Raw genomic sequence first — 17,785 nt, forward strand, 5'->3', positions numbered from 1 at the left:
CCAGCTGCCCCTCTCTTCTGGGATTGGGGGAAGTGCTTTGCTACTTTTTCTGGCTGGTTTTTGGTCTATGTTTTTCATAGTCTCTTCATTTTTATGAGATCTAGAGTATAGCGTTTAAATAATACAAATTTGTGAAATTTATGGGCTTGAGTCATGTAGTTCCTCAGATATTTTATATACCTTGCAATAAACATGGTTTTTTTTTAAAAAATATGTTTTCAGGATTATACCTATTTCACTCTATGAAATAGTGTAACTGAGAGGCACTGTAAATTCCTCTAAACATTTTTTTAAAATACCCATAAGTAGTAACCCTCTGCACCCATTTCCTTTTGGGGATCTATGAATTAGAAGTTGATGGTAACATAGTATATGATTTGTTGTGTAAGCCTGTACTTTTTGGTAATTTATAAAATGTCTATGATACATCGTTTCCATATGTGTTTCTGAAAGAGTTCAAAGAAAATGCATTCTATAGCAAAGAGGGAGTGGGAAGGAGAGGGTGGGGGCATGTAAAACCAAACCAGTGAAACAGTAGGAGGAGGCTTAGAGACTTTGGTCTATGATGAGTTAACTCTTCCTTTTTAACAAGAAAAAAATGATAGCTGGCTTGTTTTGATTGGATTGGAACAGAAATAGAAAGAAAGAAAAAAGAAAAGAAAAGAAAACCGCATAGACAGCACCCGTTTTATCTTTACAGATTCCCATTCCCCAGACTCTGCTAGGAAGGCTTTTAAAGCTGCCTTAATAATTAAAGTAGACAGAGCTGAAATCTTAGTAACTCCTGATTCTTTTATGTAAAACTTCACATGTTGTTAATCGGCTGAGCACTTCCCAGTAACTGTGCGCTGAAACTATAACAATCATTAGGGAATCTGTCAGCTGGATCTAACCCAAAAATTAAATACTAGATGTTGTCCAAACTATAGTGAACTAATTATTTTAAAAATCTCATCGTAACTTACTGTTTTGGTATTTCCAGTACTCTGCTGACCCAATACTGATATTTGATGAGTACATATTTCCCTATCCTTGTTCATAGGTATTTCTTTTGCTATTTTGACTTTTCTGACCACATTCATCTCAGTGGCTTAAGGAATGTTTTGCCAATGTCTTTTAGTTTGTTATTTAATAGGAATAAAGCTCTCTGCTGCTTCATTCTAAACTAGTGGTTCTCAACCTTCCTAATGCTTTATCTTTTAGTATAGTTCCTCATGTTGTGGTGACCCTCAACCATAAAATTATTTTCATTGCTACTTCCTAACCATAATTTGCTATTTTTATGAATTGTAATTTAAATATCTATGTTTTCCTATGGTCAGAGGTGACCCCTATGAAAAAGTTGTTCAACTTCCAAGGGGGTTGCCACCCACAGGATAAGAACTGATGCTCTAAACCCATCTTCCATTTTCTATTTCTGAAACTCACCTCTATTTTCCTACATCTCATAATTAATGAATATTCCATATATGAACATTGTATTATATTATTTAATAAGCAACTATATATATATTATTGTATACATTAGAATAGTTTGACATTTATATATATTGGGAAATCTGTAAACCAAAGTAGTTCATATATCCTCACATAATAGAGTTTTATGCTAAAAAATATTTAAGATCTATCATAGCAACTTTTAAGTTTATATTGTTATTAATGATAATCTCCATCATATTCCCAGGGTCCCTACAATTTATTCACTCCAAGAGAAACTTTGTTTCTTTTTAATTAACATCTCATCACTACCCAGCAATACTCATTCTATTTTCTACTTCTATATGCTTGACTTTTTAAACTGGTGATATATTTTATATATCTCTCTTTTATCTTTCTGTCCTTTCCTTTGTTCCTGATCCAAAATGATACTGCATTTGTCTCTCTGTCCTGGTTTATTTCATTTACAATGTATTTTAGATTCATTCATGTTTTCTCAAATGGTAGAATGTCTTTCATTTCTGAAACTTAATCTTATTCCATAATCCATTCATAATATACTTCTTTCTCATTCATTTGATAGGCAAACACCTGCTGTCTATTGACAAGAAGTTTTTTCTTTTATCTTTTTATCTTCCTTCATTTTCCTCTTTTCTTTCCTTTCCCTTCCCGAGTCCCACCCATTCTTCCTTCCTCCCTCCCTTCTCTCTTCCTTCTTTCTCTCTGTCCCCCCCCCCTTTTTTTTCCAGTACTTGGGATGCAGCTCAGGGTAAGGTGGGCCCTCTAGCACAGAGCTACACTTGCTTAGACTCTTGTCTTTTGGGTAATTCATTCTCCTAGGCATGAAGTAACATCCCATTGGGTATATAACCTGCATTTCTCTGATGGCTTACAGTGTAGAGCATTTTATCACGTATGTGTTGGCTATTTGTATGTCTTCTTTTGACAAATATCTTAGGCTCTGTCCACTTTCTTTTGGGTTGTTTTCTTTCTATTGAAGTGAGTTCTTTTCATATCTGGCATATTTAATGCACTACGAGGTGTATTTTTCCAAATACATATGTTTTATTTTTATTCTGTTGATTGTTGCATTGGCTTAAGATATTTTTAGCATGGTACAATCTCATTTGTCTACTTTTATTCCTTTTTTATTTTTATTTTACTTTATTTTATTTTTTTGGTTTTTTCGAGACAGGGTTTCTCTGTGTAGCCTTGCGCCTTTCCTGGATCTCGCTCTGTAGACCAGGCTGGCTTTGAACTCACAAAGATCCGCCTGCCTCTGCCTCCTGAGTGCTGGGATTAAAGGCGTGCGCCACCACCGCCCGGCTCCTTTTTTATTTTTTTTGCCTGTGTTCTGCAATCAGACTTGAAAACTCTTAACAGAAATATAAAAACATCCTTTGCATGTGTTTTCTTCCAGTATATTTGAAATTTCAGCTTTTACATTTAAATACTGAGTAAACCTTGAGGTGATTTTTGTGTATGTGGTGAGATGAGTACTTTATTTTTTTGAAATAATTTTTAAAATTTAATTTATATTATTTCTATGATTCAATATATATTTAATTTAACATATATTAAAATTTGAAAATTTCATTTAATGTGTTTTGGTCATATTCACTTCCCATCCCCCAGTTCCTAGGTCCACCTGCCCCTTCTCTATCCACCAACTTTGTGTCCTCTTTTTAATTGTTTCTTAAATTTTAAACCTACCGAGTAAATTCGTGCTGCCCATAAGTATGTGGCTCTTGGATGTACGGCCACCCATCGAGCGTCGGTTGGCTTACCAGGTGCCACACTCTTAAAGAAAACTAACTCTTCCCCGCTTAGCAGCTATCAGTTCCCAAAGAAATCTGAGCGAGGGTCTTTGTTTTGCTTCTCCTCTCCATGATGGAATTTGGTCCGTTTTGAACTTGCATGGACCTCATGCTGCTGTCACACCTGCTGTGGCTTCTTCTGTGCAAACGTCCCGTTGTGTCTGGCTAACGCTGTTTCCTTGTAGCCATCCATCATGTCTCACTCTTCAAACCTTCCTATCCCCTGTCCCACAATGACCCCTGAGCCTTGCGGGGAGGGGTTGCAGTGCAGGGGTCCCAGTTAGAATGAGCATCCTGTAGTCTCCTGTCCTCTGCACTTTGACCAGTGGTGGGTCTCTGTGTTAATTACCAGCTACTGCAAATAGATGCTTCTCTGATGAGGGTTGTGAGTTGCATTAATGTGTAGGTCCCCAATATGTCAAGTCATTAGAAGTCAGATTCAAAAATGTGCCCATTTGGCAGAATAATGGTAGTAGGTTCTCTTCTGAGGTCTATGACCCATATAACCACAGGTTGTTGGCCTCAGTAACCACCGCAAATGTGGGGTTCTTGTGAAGTTTGCCCTCGGTTGAATTAGAAATGGACCAAAATCCAATGGTATCTGTACTCTGTTGCAGTAGTGGGTATGTCTTGCAGGCTGGTTATTATTGTAGTTCCTAGAGCTTACAGCTGGGGTGAGATTGATGATTCATTTTCTCCTCTGGTAGTGTGCATATCCTCTTCCAGCACTATGTAAGCTATCCCGTAAGGATGAAGCTTCCAGGTCGATACCAGATTTCTCCATGTACTCAAGTGTGTGTTATCTTCAGCAATAGTCTTACTGCTAAGTCCTGGAGGGTGACCAAGACCATTGGCAATATCCTGTGATATGTGGGCATCTGTGTGACCTCACTGGCCAACCACTCCAGAGGTGGTAAACTCTTTCTGTCACTGAGCTTTTTATTTGTTAGCCTGTGGTGTCTAATTGGGGAACTGTTGCTATGTTAGAGCCTAATCTCCATGAATATATTTTTGTATATACATTTTAGGAAGCTTCTACAGTAGTAGATTCCTATATGACTTTTTAAAAGACCTTTAGCTCTGTTTGTCCCTCCTCATGTATTCCCTCCTTTATTCTGCCCTTGCACTCCCCACCCCCCAATTTAATCTTTCCTATTTTATTCTTATTAAAAAATAGTCCTATAAGTTTTACATTGAAAAGTATAACATAGGGGAAGTTTCTGTAGGATTAATACCGAGGCAGTTTTGTGTTTTACATGTTTATTGTGAAAAGTTGGGAACATAGGATGATATAAATAAGATATTATTATCATTCATTCTCAACCCACTCAATGTGTAAGCCCATCTTCTTCATTCCCATTTCATTTATTCTTATTCTTTTTTTGCTCATTTTCTTTTTTTCCTCTTTTAATTCCAAATCTCCATGTATGTTTTCTATCAGAATTTTTTTTAAAAAATTGCAGTTTTGCTAATTTATGTTCTACTTTGTAGTCAATGCCTTGTTGGTCATGTTTTCCCATATTTAAAAAAAATCTAAAAATACTTTTTCTTAATTTTATTATATAATAATATAATTATATAAATTATTAATTATATAAATTAATAAATTATTATGTAATTTAATCATCACATATAATAATTTAATCATTATTAGCTGTTCAGCTTCATGACAGGTTTTTATTGATAAACAAAATATCCTATGAGTCATTTAGAGGAGTAATTTTCATATGTAGCTGTGGATGCTTTATAAAGGCAAAACCAATTTATATTGCAAGGACAAAGGTCAGAACCTTTTTGTGGATGCTTAGAACATATTAGGAATTGATTCTTGTGAATAATTATTATAAATTCTTACTAGTATTATGGAGTGAGCTGTGGCTTTTGTTATTAAAGGATTTTCATCAGTGTTCTTGGAAATTAAGCAACTTTAGAGTCTTGGATTATACTTAAACTGTTTTGGTAGTTCAGAAGTTTTGATCATTAATATCATATTAGAGTTCATTATGAAAACAGAAGAGAGAGGGCTAGTACAGTTACAGAAACCATGTTTACAGGGTAACATTCATTGCCAGATGGAGAATACAGGGACCATAGGAACCCACTAGATTAGTATTCCACAGCTCAATGGAGGATTTTTTATGGTAAGGACTGCTCCCAAGTGGAAAGAAAAATCCCATATAAACTAATATACATATATATATATATATATGCATCAAGCTTTATATTTCAAACTACCAAGAATTCAAAGACACAAAAGACTTACTTGGGGAACATTAAATGTTCATTTTAATTATTTACTATATTTATTTGGGTATAAGTTGAATTTAAAAAGGCTCTCTGTATATAGTTAGGAAGCTAAGGTTCTTTCCAGTTACAACAACAAATTCTCTAATTCTCTAGATATCAATGGGGTGTCTGATAATTCAGTTCATTTCTGACCCCTGTAACCCAAAGACAGTGTTAGACTTCACAGGTGTTCTGGCTCAGTTACAAAGACTCAGGTGCCTGATGCAGGATCTTCAGATTACCTGTGTCCTGACCAACTAAATAAGGGATTTCATAATCTACTAATCAGAAAGTAAATAATGCTGTTTATAGTGTGCCACAAAGGATTCATGTTGTGAAATATTAGTTAAAGGTGTGTTACATTTGTTTATGCTGTAGAACATTTGTTTAATGATGCAAAGATGTGTTGAATTCTTTTCTGCTGCATTTGTTTAACTCTGTGAAGCTGTGTTACTGTGCCTGTGTCAAACACCTGATTGGTCTAATAAAGATCTGAACAGCCAATAGCAGGGCAGGAGAGGAATAGGTAGGGCTGGCAGGTGGAGAGGATACATAGAAGGAGAAATCTGGGAAGAGAAGATGGAGCAGTGGGAAAAGGAGAAGGAGAGGAAGACGTCAGGGGCCAGCCACCCAGCCACACAGCCATCAACAGAGTAAGTAAGAAAGAAAGGTATATAGAATACAGAAAGATAAAAGACCAGAGGCAAAAGGTAGCTGGGATAATTTAAGCCAAACTAAGGCTGGCATTCATAAGAAGGAATAATTCTCTGTGTATTTATTTGGGAGCTGGGTGGCAGGCCCTTCAGAGATCAAAGAGTGGAAAAACAACAACAGATTCATGCCAGGAATGAATGGAAGAGACACTAATGGCCCCTGTGGTGTGGGATGCACAAAGCTGTGATACTCATTTTGTATGCAGTATCCTCCTATCCTCTTGATGTGTTTATTAGCCTGGGATCTCTCTATTCCCTATTGTTTAATTTTTTTCAATTATTTGTTGCTCTAGGTGTCACTAGGTAGGCAAGACCCATTATTATTCCCGTCTTCTGTCTCTGCTCTTCCCCTGATGTTGAGATGGGAGTTGTTAATGACAATTCCAACTGTCTAATTATGGTTGGTGTCTCTGGCACTCGGTTCCCATTTGGAAACATGCTGGGAATTACATCATTAGAATATAAGTATCCATTACCACTTGGGAGTTTCTAATCCCTAGGGTTCAAGAGTTTTTTGTCAAAATCTGGTGACAAAGGCCAAACGTATATTTTATACGTTATAGAAGCTTGTACTTCTTTCATAAGATTTTAGGGCAAATAGAATTGTATGCCTACCAGAACATTAAAAGACACAACACACACACACACACACACACACACACACACACACACACAAACACACACACACACACACGGAGCCCCGTCTGGTTGTAGTTTGTAGTCTGCATGTGTTCTCAGTTTGATTTATACCCCACAACTCTGCACCAGGCATCTCTGTTAGCAATTGTTTCTGCTCATTTGTGATTCAATTCTAATTAATGTTCAGACCCTGAGTTATTAACAAACCAAAGGACTTAGCAGTTTGATCTTTTTTCTGATTAATGATATCATGGTTTAAAGACAAATCTCATAAAAAGTCTAAAAATCAGAACATGAATTCAATCAAATGACTTAAATCAATTAAGTATTTCTGCAAGATGTTGGGGGAGTTGGCTGTTTTTATGATCTAGGAAAACTTTTCACCCTGATATGCCAAACTATTTTTCTAGTTTTTCTTTCTAGGTTAAACTCCCACTATTCACACTTGCATTTGAGAAATTTTTCTAACTGAAACAAACTTATATAGGTTCTAGTGGGTTTTGTGTGTGTGTGTGTGTGTGTGTGTGTGTGTGTGTATGCGGAGGAGGGGGGCCGATATTGTTAATGTACAGGCAAGGTTCCTTCTTCAGGGAAGATCATCCGTGTGTCTGTGATCTGCATCAGGGTGCTTCTCTGAGATTAGCAACAGGTGTCTGAGGCCTTAGCCCTATACCTGACACAACAGATGGCTGGTGAACCAGCAAGTGGAATGACGGTTGCCAAAGTCAAAATTAGTGGGGTGTAATTCTAATCAGCATGGCTATCTCACTAGTATGCAGTCTTTGTTGTCTGTATTCAGCAGTGGTGAAAGATTCCAAAGTGTCACTGTGCTTTCATTCTGGAAATGCATTCTTTAATAATTTAATATAATGTGATACGTGGTCACTAGAATAACGAGGATAACAGACAAATGTAAGTGTAAAAATCAGTAATTCTACAGTTACATGTAAGTACTAATTTACAGCTTTTGTGTTTCTGTTTTGTATGTAACTGGGGCCCTTACTATATTTAGATTTCTGTATTCTCATTTACTTAAGTCAGTGCATCATTAATACTTTTGCGTCCAAATAAAGCATTTCCTACTAGTACCTACTTTTTGATGACTAAGTAACAGTCACATTTCTAATCCTGACTTTATATGCTCAACTATTCAGTTGTCCACCTCAGTTTTCAGTATAAAAACAGCACTATGAAAAGCATATTGCACACAGAGTTCTGTGTTCAGCCCAATGTTAGTGAATCATTAAAGGCTGGGGAGATGGTTGAGCTATCAGACATGAGGACTCAAGTTCAGATCCCTAAGACCCATCTACACAGCAGGTGTGGTAGTGTGCATCTATAATCATAATGCTGGGGAGGCAGAGACAGGAGGATCCCTGGGCTTTAATGGTCAGCTTGTTTAACTAATGGGTAAGATGCTTGGGTCAGTGAGAGAGACTGTCTCAAAAAAAAAAAAAATGGGGAATTGATAAAGAAGATACCCAACATTGATTTCTGGATTTCACATGTACACGCACAGTTAGAATACTCATCACAGTGTGCCATTTTATTTCCCAACGGCAGGTTATCAGATAGGTACATGTGACTGTGGGTGGGGGTAAATCTGAGGAGTTTGATTCATTCTCAGATCATTTTAAAGTGCACTGAATCAATGGTTTATGGGTTATCCAGGAAGGATACACAGATGAGTCTTAGGCAGCTATAAGGAAGTTAGGGCATCATAACTGGTTAAAATGCATTAGCAGAGATTTGAACAGGAAAGAACTTGGGCAGTGCAGCCCTACCATAGTGGAAGATAGGCCTGAGAAATTGACGTTAATAAAATATAAGGTATAATGTGAAATTGTGTTGTTAGTATCAATGTGGTAACCAGACACACTGAATTTTCTCAAACAATCCATGGTTATCTCTGAGCTTTGGGGAAATAGTTTCTAGGATACCCTCAAATATAAAGTGCTGTGGGATGTCTTTCTGTATGCTGTGAATATGTGTTGCTCTGATTGGTTAATAAATAAAGCTGTATTGGCCTATGGCAAGGCAGCTTAGAGGCAGGCCGGAAATCCAGGTATACATATATGGGAAGAAGGAAGGCAGAGGAGAGAGATGCCATCCCACTGTCCAGGGAGCAGCATGTAATGGCACACAGGTAAAGCCACGGAACACATGGCAACATATAGATTAACAGAAATGGGCTGAGTTTAATTGTAAGAGCTAGTCAGTAATAAGCCTGAGCTAATGGCCTAGCAGTTTTAATTAATATATGCTTCTGTGTGTTTATTTGGGTCTTGGGTGACTACAAGACTGGGTGGGACACAGGAATATTTCTGACTACAATAAAGATATTTAAATGCACAAGTCCTTAATATAAAATGGTTTACTATTCACATATAATCTATGTATATCATCCTGTGTACTTCAAATCATCATTATAATACCTAAGCATGGGAATACTGTGCATAGTTGTTGCATGACATTGATTAATAACAAGAAGAACAATCTGTGCATGTTCAAAATATATATGTTTTTATTCAAATGGATGCGATCTGCAAGTAGGATGAATGTATGTAATGGAAGTGGAAACTGCAGGCATGAGCAGCTACTGTACTTTTTTACTACACAGTAAACATTTTTATAGTATGTTTTATGTTCAAAGCCTCTGTGGTAATCCAGTAAAATATGGTGGAAGCCACAATGTACTTACCCTTCAGTGGAGATGATGATTAAACTAATGAATTAAACTAAGGGTGATCATGCATCATGTTCTCCCTTTCAGTGTATTCATATTGTAAGACTGAGATATTAATGGTTTGGAAACATATACTCAGGGCAGCAATTGGAATAGTTGGAAGTGCAGGATCAAACAACTTCAACAGGGCAAATATTTGAAACATTTTTTATTGCTTATTTGAGATTATAATATAATTACATTGTTTTCTCCTTTCCTTTTCTCCCTCCAAAACTGCCCATATACCCCTCCCTTGCTCTCTTTTAAATTTATGGCCTTCTTATTCATTAATTGTTGCTGCATGCATATATGTCTATGTGTACATATTGCTAAATACAGCCTGCTCAGCCTCTATAACGTTACTCCTGTGTATGTTTCTAGGGCTGACCATTTGGATTGAATAACCAGTTGTGTTCTTCACTGGGGAAGAGTGGTTCTTCTACTCTCAGTGTTCTTTACTTTCCCGTAGTTGTTTGTGTCTAGTTGAGGACTCTGAGATTGTCTTTCCTAGTTATGCCAGAAGCTACACTTACTAATATGACTGCCTAAACATGAATTGAACAAGGACAACAAAAGACATGCTAAAGTAGACGGGGAAAACTCATGAGGTCTCATACTAGTTTTTTTTTATTCCTGAGAATTTTGTTTCTGTTGATTAGAACCAATTTATAATTATCAACTTTTAATTAGCACTACTCTGGAAGTTCAGTTTTGTTCAAATAAAATACTCTGTGAATGTTAAAAGGAAATTTTGTAACTTCTTTTCATTATATGGTAGGGACAAAAGCCAAGATGGATATTCAGACATGGTATTTGAAAACTTCAAAGCTGGCGCTGGCTTTGGCGATTATCCACTCAAAACCAGCAGACAGAAGCAGCAGAGAATATACAGAGCACCTTGCCACCTTGGTGACCCAGCAGGAGTCCAAATGTAAATCAAAAGTTGAAGCTTTAGAAGCTGAAGTTCTGCTATTACGTCAAAAACTGTTCCTGAGTAGGATTTCTTCAGGATTGCTTAAGAATGGTGAGTAGGTGAAATCACTTTTCAGTAATTTATACACCTATTATTACCAGAGTTTGCTAGAAATTTATTACAAAAACCTGAGAATGTTTATTTCTGCTTTTTGCCACATACAATTCTTGTTACTTTGTTTGTGCTTTTTTTTTTTTTGTACTTTGAGTTAATCATTACAAGTTATTGTCACCTTTTAATGAGTGGAACCACATTAGACTAGGAGATTAACAGAATTAAAGTACTCCAGATGTGAAAATAGTTGTTTATTATTGTTGTTATTGTGGTGATGACTATAATGAGGATTGAACCTAAGGCCTTCCGTATCTTAGAGCCAACCATGCTACCACTCAGTAACAAGCATGTTTGGGGTTGACTGAAGAAATTCATTCTAAAATCTCATTCTTAAATTCTGTTGTATTTTTCTTTTATATAATAGCTCCGGTGAATAATTAGGGCCCCAAAATATGCAAGATGAGGTACTATTTTTTCTCTCTTGATCACCTACCATTCTCGTGGGAGAAACAGACTTAAAATTAGCCCAGCGGTGATGTATCACAATAGAGAGAATGACAAAATGCCAAGGAAGCCATTCATCCTGGTTGATTTCATTGAAAGTTTCAGAGCTCTGGTCTTCCAGGTCTGTGTACTTGTCAATGAAAATGTTGCCCGGCACCTAGCAAACCGCAGAAGTGTGAGCAAAGAGGGGCAGTAGGGAGTATGCACCCATTCAAACCCCAGTAGCACTGCCTTTTGGAGCAACCACAACTCCTGTAAGCAAGTTGGCCATGACAAGAAGAAAGGAGAGCTGCTTTCGGAAAGCTCAGAAATGCTCTGCATAACAATTAAAGGATGTTTTACTGTAGTCTTTATCATTACATTCAACATGTAAACGCCTTCATTAGGACTCTTGGGAAAGTTAGAGGGGAATATATTAGCGGTTATTCTGGGACAGTACAAGCAAACCAGGGTTCCCTTGAGTCAACTGGAATGTGTGTCACCTGAGTCACTTCATTCAGGAAGTGTTTGAAGCAGATTGATAAGGAAACAATCTGGTAACTGGAAAAAAATACACAAATCAGATCATTGTATAAATTAGTTCATGTTACTTCTTTGCATAAAACACTTGCCCGACTTCTACTTTTGTTTCATTTTAGATTAAAACATTACATAGTATCCCGTAGTTGATGTCATGTCTACTCATCTCTTCCTCTCCACCTTATCTACCCTCCCATCTTATATCCTTGAAGTTTCTTTTGTGAAGGGTGTGTCTCTGCTATCTTTTTGATATTCTGTGCTTTTTGCTCAGTTTTTCTAAATGTCACCTCCTCAGTGAGGTCTTTGCTGACCATTCTGCTCATATTTCATCTTCCATGAGTCATTCTGTGTATGGAAGATTTGCTGCTGGGTTGTCACCTTTTCTCCAGATCTAGTGTCTGGATTTGTTGAAGAGGAGGCATCTTTAGTTTTTCCCAGCCTAAATCTTAACACATTATAGGGTTCTCTATACATATTCGGTGAATAGATGTGGAATATAGCAGTCCTTGGAGGCAGGGATTTTAATTTTTAAAACTTTCACAAAAGCCCATGATTTGAATTCATGTTAAAATATAATCTTTAGTGCGAACCATTGAGAGGTGTGGCCAGTTGGGACCTATAGAAGATGACTAGACTAGTATATTAATGGATCATTATCTGAGTGTGTCTGTTATTACTGATCAGTTAGACTCTGTGTACTGAAATCCTCTTGCCCTATGATTCTCAACTCTTCCTTAGAACTCTGGACTATGCAGAGTCCCCAGCATCAAGAAAGTTATTATCGGATGTGGCCACTTATCCAGGAACTCTTAAAGTATCAGCTGAATACACCTGTATTCTTTGTGTGTTATAAGTCTGTGGTTTCTTAGTTAAATAACAGAAAATCAGACTAAGATAATCTTGTTGAAGAGTGATGAGTTGAACTAGGTTCATGGGAATCAGAACTTACAGGATAGATGTCTTGGGATGGTTTCAAAAGTGGATACTTCTGATGTTTGTTGGGAATGTGTTCAGAGATCATGTAAATGTGATTTTAAGAATATTGAAACTTCCATCTCAGTTTATTAAATGGATTTTGAAATTTTCTGTGTGAACATAGAAAATTTTATAGGATAAAATATTGAGTGCAGGCTTGTCTGAATAGAGGCTACTCCCAGCAAATGTAGGGCTTACCTAGAATGGAGGTAGATATATGATCAGAAAACTCAGAGCAGGAAAGCAGGCAGGAGTTATAAACTTATATTTAGAAGTTTTCATAACATTTAAGTAATTATAATTACAATTTAAGACTTACAGGGATAACTGAACTGTAGATGAATTTCTAAGTGGTCTTATTAAATAAAAAATTTGGAGCCACATATGGGGGTGAAAACCTGAGAGATCAAGGAAATAGGGAAAGCCACAGCTAACCTTAGCTCACCAACTCCACAGCTTCCAAAGAGTGAAATACTTCTTCCTGTCTATCCACGCCTGTATGCCTTGCTGTTCTGCCATCTGATTTGCTCTCTCTGTTCAGTTACATCACTTCCTCTTCCTGCCCAGCTCTGTCACTTCCTGTCTGTCTGTACAGACCTCAAGACCTTCATGGTTAACTAGTGTTGGAATTTAAGGCATGTGCTACCACACCTGGCTCTGTTCCCAGTGTGGCTTTGAACTCACAGAGATCCATACAGATCCCTGCATCCCAAGTGATAGGATTAAAGGCATGTGCTACCATTGCCTGACTTCTGTGTTTACTTATAAAAAAATGGTTGACTTTTTCCTCTGATCTCCAGGCAAGCTTTATTCATTAAAGCACGAATAAAATATCACAACACTGAACTGTGAGGGTAGGTGAGGGATGTTTGATTCTAACATTTCAAAGGTTTGCAGAGGTAAGGAGGCACCTTCATATTTGTGTGTGCCAGTGTATTAAACACATGCATGCAGTGGGTAATGGGGAGACGCTAACGTGGAAGAACTGTGTTAGTAACATGATGACTTAGTATGTGGAAAACATGATGACTTAGAATCTAAATATTACTAAAATCTCATGCATAAGCCCCCAAATAGCACTACCTAATTAATAGCCATATTTTGTCTCTATAGACTCCTTTTTGGCAATGAGCTATTTGAGTATACCCAGTGAACAAATAGTAAACAATTGTTCTTTTTCTTCCATGAAGTTGTAGAATTCATATAATGGTAAAAGGTAAAATATTACTGTCTTGAACTTTGCCAGCATAAGTTTCTATGCTATCAACAATATTCCTTGCCATCCAAAATCTATTTGTAACGGTGACATAGTGTACATGCTGTTTGTGAGTATGTATGAACAGTAAGGGGCTGGGTGATACTGTGTGTTATATTTTTCACTTAATAGTGCCTGTGAGAGAAATTTTCAAAAATCATATAATTAAAGTCAGTTTTCCTCGCAGCAGGAGTTGCATGTCTAGTGTTTCAGTACAGACACTTGGAAGTTGCCCATCTCTCCATCTTACAAAATAGGAATAACTGAGTATGTGCAGCAATTGAGTAACCCTTAAAGAGGGGATGAAAATGAAGCAAACGGTGGCATTAGAATGACAGGCAAGTAGAAGAAGAGCTTAGTGGTTGTTTAAAGATTGATAATTTGAAAGGATGTCAGGATTCGCTCTACAAAAGCTACTCCCAAGAATCAAATCATAGAAAAAAACATATTTATATTATTAAATATTTCTTTCTGGAGTTTTCAGTGGTTTTTTTTTTTTTTTTTTTGGCTGGGATTAAAGGCGTGGGCCACCACTGCCCAGCTTCAATGTTGCTTTCTATTTGTAACTGTTCATAGGTGTTCAGAGGCTCTCAATAGATGCTGAATCAAACCCGTCTTGAAAGATGGAGAGTCTGGGGACCATAATTTTACAGAATCAACTGTCCATTGAACTAATGGAACAGTCTAGAATTAAATAAAGCAGAGCTGGAATGGTTTATACACCATCCGAGAAACCCAGATGTTTTTGTATTCTGATTTATTTTCTTAACTTCCTTCCTGAGGATTATATTCCTTAAGGAACTTTGCTACAGAAGGGATGAGTTTTTGAAATGTTCTGTCATAGTGAAGAAGGAAGTGCAGAAAGAAAGGAGCAAGTGAGGAAAGCAGACAAAAGGGGAGATTCCTAGACACTTTGTGGCGTCTGCCTCAGCCTTTTTGGTGATTTGTGTCAGACACAATTCTCTACTCAGTAAGCATCTCCTTTCTGTTTTAAAGTTCTTCATTTAATTTGGAAAACATGCTTGTGGCCAGTGGGTTGACCCATAAAAGGCTTAGGGCTGCCTGTGAGAGTTTTGATCTAAGTTTTGTGGAGCCCAATTTTGGCCAGTGCAAATCAAAAAGCAATTGAGAGGTTCTACCTCTTTGGATGAAGTGCTAGAGGCCCGTGAAAGATAGAAAAACCTTTTCCCCAACCTCTTGTTTCTTGTATGCACTCTGCCAAGCCAAGAGATGATTCGGGACTGTGGTAGCCATTAGCTAACATGGTCAGGATGGAAACCTATGAGGGTGAGATGAACCTGCACCCCAGTGACATTGTTCTGTAGATGAAGCAGTTCTTACTAGTGAACTTTTAAAAAATAGAGGATGGTAAAATCATTGTTAACAGGTATTTTGTTCTTCATTTGTGAGGAGTAATTGGAGGTTATGAGTGAATGGAATTAATAATGAGCATGGTGCCTGTTATATAGGGAACAAAATGAAAGAAAAATAATGTTCTTCAATCTGGAACAGCTTTGTTGAAGATGGCCACATGAAATTTGCCAGTACTTAATCTAGGGCTGAATAAATGGAAGAGAGAAATTTAAAAGCATAGAATTATGCCAGAAAGGTGCTAATGGCCCAAAAAGGACATAGAAGGACCAAAGACATGCTGACACAGGGAACAGATTAGACCTTCAAAGGCTGAGCTTTCCATGGAGTTGATTCTCTAATGGTTAACATTTCAGACAGAAGCCATCCTTCATCCCGTCTCCTTGGTTCATCTCTGAATCCGATTACTTGATTTAACTATCTTCTCTGCAGAAGCTGGGTTCTAGGACATTTTATTAGGTGCCCAGTAACCTCTTGAATTACCACACTCTATTTTCTATGTATCACTGGAATCTCTCCATATCTGGCCATTCCTAATGGAAATAGTTTTACCTAATTATCTAAATTCAACTTTACTTCTCTTGCTTAATTTATCCCAATTAAAGTACATTTCTTTTTGCAGCATCAGCATTTACTACACTGGACTGCACCCTATCTCAAGTCTTCTGATTGCTTTGGGAAGAAGCCTGAAATCCTTAAGTTGGACTACAACTTTGTGTAGTGTCTGGCTGGAGCTTACTTGTGAATCTATCTAAGCCTCCTAACTTTGGGTTCATTCACATTCTGTACTGTGGCACAGGGAAGTTTCTCACATACCATCTTTCCTTTTGCTTTCTCTTGAAGCCTATACATGCATTGTTTACTTCTGGTGGGATATCCGCCCTTTCCTTTTTTGTCTGCCTATATACTATTCAATTCTTTCTGATACAGTTTCAATACTCTACTTCTGACTACCTCTCAAGACTAAATTAGATTTTCATGCTGTGGGTATCACAGTTTGTATTTCACAGCATGTGTAGAGTAAATTATAAGGGTTTAATTCTGTATGGCTTGTGGAATCTGAACCATGCTTGCAAGGATTGTGTTGATATTCACCATCAGTATAACCAGATTTTTAGCCCAGTACTTGCCTTTTCAGGAGTGGTTAGTGACTATTTGTAGAGTAAATGTATGTAGTCATGTTGATATTTATAAAATCCTATCCTTGCTCATCTATCTATCTATCTATCTATCTATCTATCTATCTATCTGTCAATCTATTGAGATCTTCCTAGCCTTTGTAGCAATAGATATAGCTAAAGAGCAAGTCTAACATCTTGACTATTTGTAGAGTAAATGTATGTAGTCATGTTGATATTTATAAAATCCTATCCTTACTCATCTATCTATCTATCTATCTATCTATCTATCTATCTATCTATCTGTCAATCTATTGAGATCTTCCTAGCCTTTGTAGCAATAGATATAGCTAAAGAGCAAGTCTAACATCTTGCTGAAGATATGTTGATAGGATGAATCTCTGGACTAGTACCTCTTAGGAAGTGTAATCAGATCAAAATAAATGGACAGTAACAATGGCATCTTCTTTGAAACAGAACCTTAACTTGTTTAGAATACTTTCAGATTTTTAGATGTTTGCCCAATGTGATTTTTTGTTAGTTCAGCCAATAGCACAGATATTTCTCATTATTAGTTTTACTACTATTAATTTGGTTCTAGAAATTGAACTCATGGTATCATGGATGTTAAGTATATACACTATTTCTTAGCTATACCCCTAAACCTACAACAAATTTCAATATTCTTCTTATATTTAGGATTATTTTTAGCTTTTTGTATATTGTATATGTGCTTTTTAAATGCCCCAATGTTCATCTGTTTTTGAAATTAAGGCTGTATTGGAAATTTAAATGTGTGATGATTCTGAATTTAATATTAAGGCTTAGAGAATGAAATTTATGCTTTTTTAGAATAAATTGGATATTCAGTGGACAAAATCCATGTAGCTATCTCTGGAAAATGTACAGTATACTGACATTCTCATGATCAAAGCAAAAAATAGAATCAGATAAGCAAGGTAAATGGGGGGCGGGGCTAAGATTCTCCATTTCTGTTCAGGTATTGTGGATGCTTCTGGTGTGACTGGCAAGGCTAGGACTTCTCCTTTCAATATAACGAGATGATTGAAATGAACAGGAAATAAGAATAGAAGTTGGGGAGTGTGTAAAGGTAGTTATAAAGAATTAGAAAACAGGAAAATGGAAGATATTGAATGAGGGTATTTAAAAAAAAAAAAGAATCCTAGGTAGCCTGCAACATGTTTCCAAAATAAAAATGAATAGAAGCAGGAAAGGGTGTCCTGAGCCCCATGGAAGGGCCCACAGCTAAGAGGCTCTCATGGTCTCGCTGGGCATCAGTTTGGCATTATCCTTGAAGGTTCACATACTTCAAGTAGTCTTCATTTACACATCTACCCTTTGGTCCCATTCTTTAATTCTTTTCAACTGCCTTTGGATT

The 17,785-nt window shown here is 36.9% G+C and overlaps 1 protein-coding gene across 1 annotated transcript in view; it reads left to right on the plus strand.

Annotated features, from left to right (window-relative positions):
- The window catches only part of Mei4 (meiotic double-stranded break formation protein 4), a 134,228-nt gene that overhangs the window by 23,480 nt on the left and 92,963 nt on the right, over positions 1-17,785 (plus strand). The window contains exon 2 of the mRNA XM_037208232.1: positions 10,396-10,641. Coding sequence (XP_037064127.1) covers positions 10,410-10,641 — 232 coding nt within the window. The 5' untranslated portion in view covers positions 10,396-10,409. The remainder of the gene's footprint in view (positions 1-10,395; positions 10,642-17,785) is intronic.

Source organism: Peromyscus leucopus, chromosome 7 (genome assembly GCF_004664715.2).
Source record: "Peromyscus leucopus breed LL Stock chromosome 7, UCI_PerLeu_2.1, whole genome shotgun sequence".
NCBI lineage: Eukaryota > Metazoa > Chordata > Mammalia > Rodentia > Cricetidae > Peromyscus > Peromyscus leucopus.